The sequence below is a fragment of the Anticarsia gemmatalis genome, chromosome 23 (assembly GCF_050436995.1).
Source record: "Anticarsia gemmatalis isolate Benzon Research Colony breed Stoneville strain chromosome 23, ilAntGemm2 primary, whole genome shotgun sequence".
NCBI classification, from domain to species: domain Eukaryota; kingdom Metazoa; phylum Arthropoda; class Insecta; order Lepidoptera; family Erebidae; genus Anticarsia; species Anticarsia gemmatalis.
Window position 1 is genome coordinate 3,178,454 of NC_134767.1, and position 2,722 is coordinate 3,181,175.

The window sequence follows — 2,722 nt, forward strand, 5'->3', positions numbered from 1 at the left end:
CTGTTTTATTACATTACCAAATTAATATCATCATCATCAGTCTAGCCTTTCTTCCAACTAAGTTGAAGCCGGCTTCCAGTCTCACATGGTGCAACTGAATATTAGTATTTTACATGGAGCGACTACCAATTAGACCTGAACAACCCAGTTTCCTGGGTTATAATACGGTACCCCTTAGTAAGACAGGTAAAACAAGGTTCTTTGCTTAATGTACGATATAAATTTTCTTGAAAAAAACAATTAAAAGATAAATAATTTGGTATGATAGACTCAAACTTCGCAGCATTTAAAACAATTAATTTATTAATCAAACACGCCATAAAACCACATAGCAAAATAACATTAATAAAAGAAATAATTACTTCACCACTATCAAACCATATAACTCTTAATCTGCAGAATAGCAATCATGTTGATAAAACAGAAGGACATAAAGCTAAGAGTGAGATATACACTGAGAGGTAACGCGCGATACACTGAGTAAGTTAGTGGACGATGTTTGAGAGCATTCAGCAAGTTCCTCAGTTCGAAACGCTCACGATCATCTGAGGAACAAAAGACGGCTGTTTTATTACATTTCCACATTAAATAAATAAATAAATATTATTGGACAATTCACACACGGTCATTTGATTCCAAACTAAGCAGAACTTTTACTATGGTAATCAAATAACTGATAAACATACTTATATACTTCTAAATATATACTTATATAGATAATTTGACAATCTCAGAACAAATACACACGCGGCGCTACGGTTGTTGCGGCGACCGCTTCAACCACTGCGCCAAACTGAGTTAAAAGATTTCATCAATATCATCATATTATTATATTATCAACTTTTAAAATTTTACAATTAATCAGTGATAGCAGAGTGTTTCCCATGCCAAGTGGTTGACGGTTTGAAACCGAGGCAACACACCAATGACATTTTAAAGCAAGTAGCATGTATGTGTGTATAAGAATTATCACTTGCTCCAGATATAAAGGAAAACATCGTAATGCAACTTTGTATGCCTAAGAGTTCTTTCCATAGCCTGATTGCATCCATAGATGCATTTGATCAACGTGGTGGATTCAAGGCCTAACTGCTCCCTCATGCCGGGAGCGACTCTTGCCCAGCAGTGGGATAAATGGGTCAAATGAAATTCATTAATTTATAAAAGTAAAAATGTGAAGTACTTTGACTACTTACCAGTGCAATATACTTGTCTTTCTAATGCAATACTTTTAACTTCATTAAGATTATCCACAGTTAGATCAAGCGTTGTCATCATAATAATATGGAATACTACGAACTGACATCCATGACCAACGATCCACGTAAAAAGAAATCCATCTGGACCCTACAAGAAAGAACAAAAAAGTATCAATTATTTCCACAACTGAATACATTCAATATACCGTAGCTCGATTTCTTACTACTATCGATTACCGACAACAGGCTAGCTATCGAGAAATTTTACGAAAACCTGTTAAGCGCCTCTACCGGGCTCTGTAAGAACTATTATGGCAGTATATTTTAGATGTCAAACTCTCGATACTCGTCTGTACAGATTATAAATACAGAATTGGGCTACAGTACTAAGTCATCTCCTAGACTTTGTCCTGAAATTCTCCTAGATTGTAAATGACTAGATTTTGCTTGAAACAATAAGCTATATCTGACATTTTTCTATGATTAAGCTGTGAAAGATTTGTTGCTCTGTATTGATTTCTATCGTACCGCCTTCACTAGATCAGTATTTAGCGCCACAAAAATTAATAAAACCTTACAAATCCTTACGGTCCCTACGCTGCAATTCCAACGCGCAGCTTTATGCGTAGAAATAGGAACAATTTATTCCAAAAAATAATTACACTTACCACTTCTTTGAAATGCAAAACTTCTTGATACAAACCATATACTAATGTTGGCGTATTAGTGAATATTGATGCAACAATCTGAAAAGTAGATCACGATTATTTACTGAATCCAGTCAGGTTTGCTACTTATCAGGTTCGGCATTAATCAGCCCAGTCGGGCAGCAAAACCGAATACGTGTATATGAACCCGATCGGCACAAGTCGAACAAGTAAGTCGAGTTCGTTTTGTTGTGCGATAAATATTGCTGAAACGAAAGTGCCGATCCGAATATGTGTGTAGGAAACCTCATTATTATGAGACTGGATACATAAAACATATTGTTACTTACTAAGAGCTTCAAAGGATAATGAGTAGCTTTCAAAGTATCAACGAGAGTCCCGTACATTTGTACGTATTTATTAACACAGCATCTGCTACGTTTTGATCGTAAGTCGCTCTCCAAAGCCAGTTTAAACAGTTTCACTCGGCAATAAAGTATACTAAATACAATGATAATTGACATCTTGCTCAAATCATTTGAAAACCACAAAATTTCCGATAAAATCACAGACATACTGCGCTCAAATCTAATAGAATACACGTAACGAATTACAAAATAATCTATCATTCGAAAGAATAGAAATAATAATAAATACAATTTGAAAAAAGCCGCCATATTCTTGTACTGTTTGATAGCACCCGGTAAGTTGTCGATATCGTTAAGACGTTTCAAGTATTTGAATATATATTTATCTTCAGTTTGAAAAGAGACCACGAGGCAAATTATAAATTGAAACCAACTGCTATAGAAACGGACTGTAGGGACACGGGAGCCGTGAAAGAACGATATTATGACAAGAACAATAGTTAAAAGT

General features: G+C 35.1%; 1 protein-coding gene across 1 annotated transcript; it reads right to left on the bottom strand.

Moving 5' to 3' along the window:
- Window positions 1-372: 372 nt before the first annotated feature.
- On the bottom strand, window positions 373-2,421 carry LOC142982981 (uncharacterized). Its single transcript, XM_076129736.1, has 4 exons — window positions 2,197-2,421; window positions 1,868-1,945; window positions 1,197-1,347; window positions 373-545 (listed from the first exon to the last, which is right to left on the bottom strand). Exons 1-4 carry the CDS (start codon window positions 2,419-2,421, stop codon window positions 373-375), a joined length of 627 nt encoding a protein of 208 aa, XP_075985851.1.
- Between the last annotated feature and the right edge of the window lie 301 nt (window positions 2,422-2,722).

Coding starts and splice junctions, on each gene's coding strand:
- LOC142982981 (XM_076129736.1), bottom strand. CDS start 2,421: ATGTCTGTGATTTTATCGGAAATTTTGTGGTTTTCAAATGATTTGAGC. Junction 1,946..2,196: donor ATTATCCTTTGAAGCTCTTA/GTAAGTAACAAT, acceptor TCTACTTTTCAG/ATTGTTGCATCAATATTCAC. Junction 546..1,196: donor AAGACAAGTATATTGCACTG/GTAAGTAGTCAA, acceptor TTTGTTCCTCAG/ATGATCGTGAGCGTTTCGAA.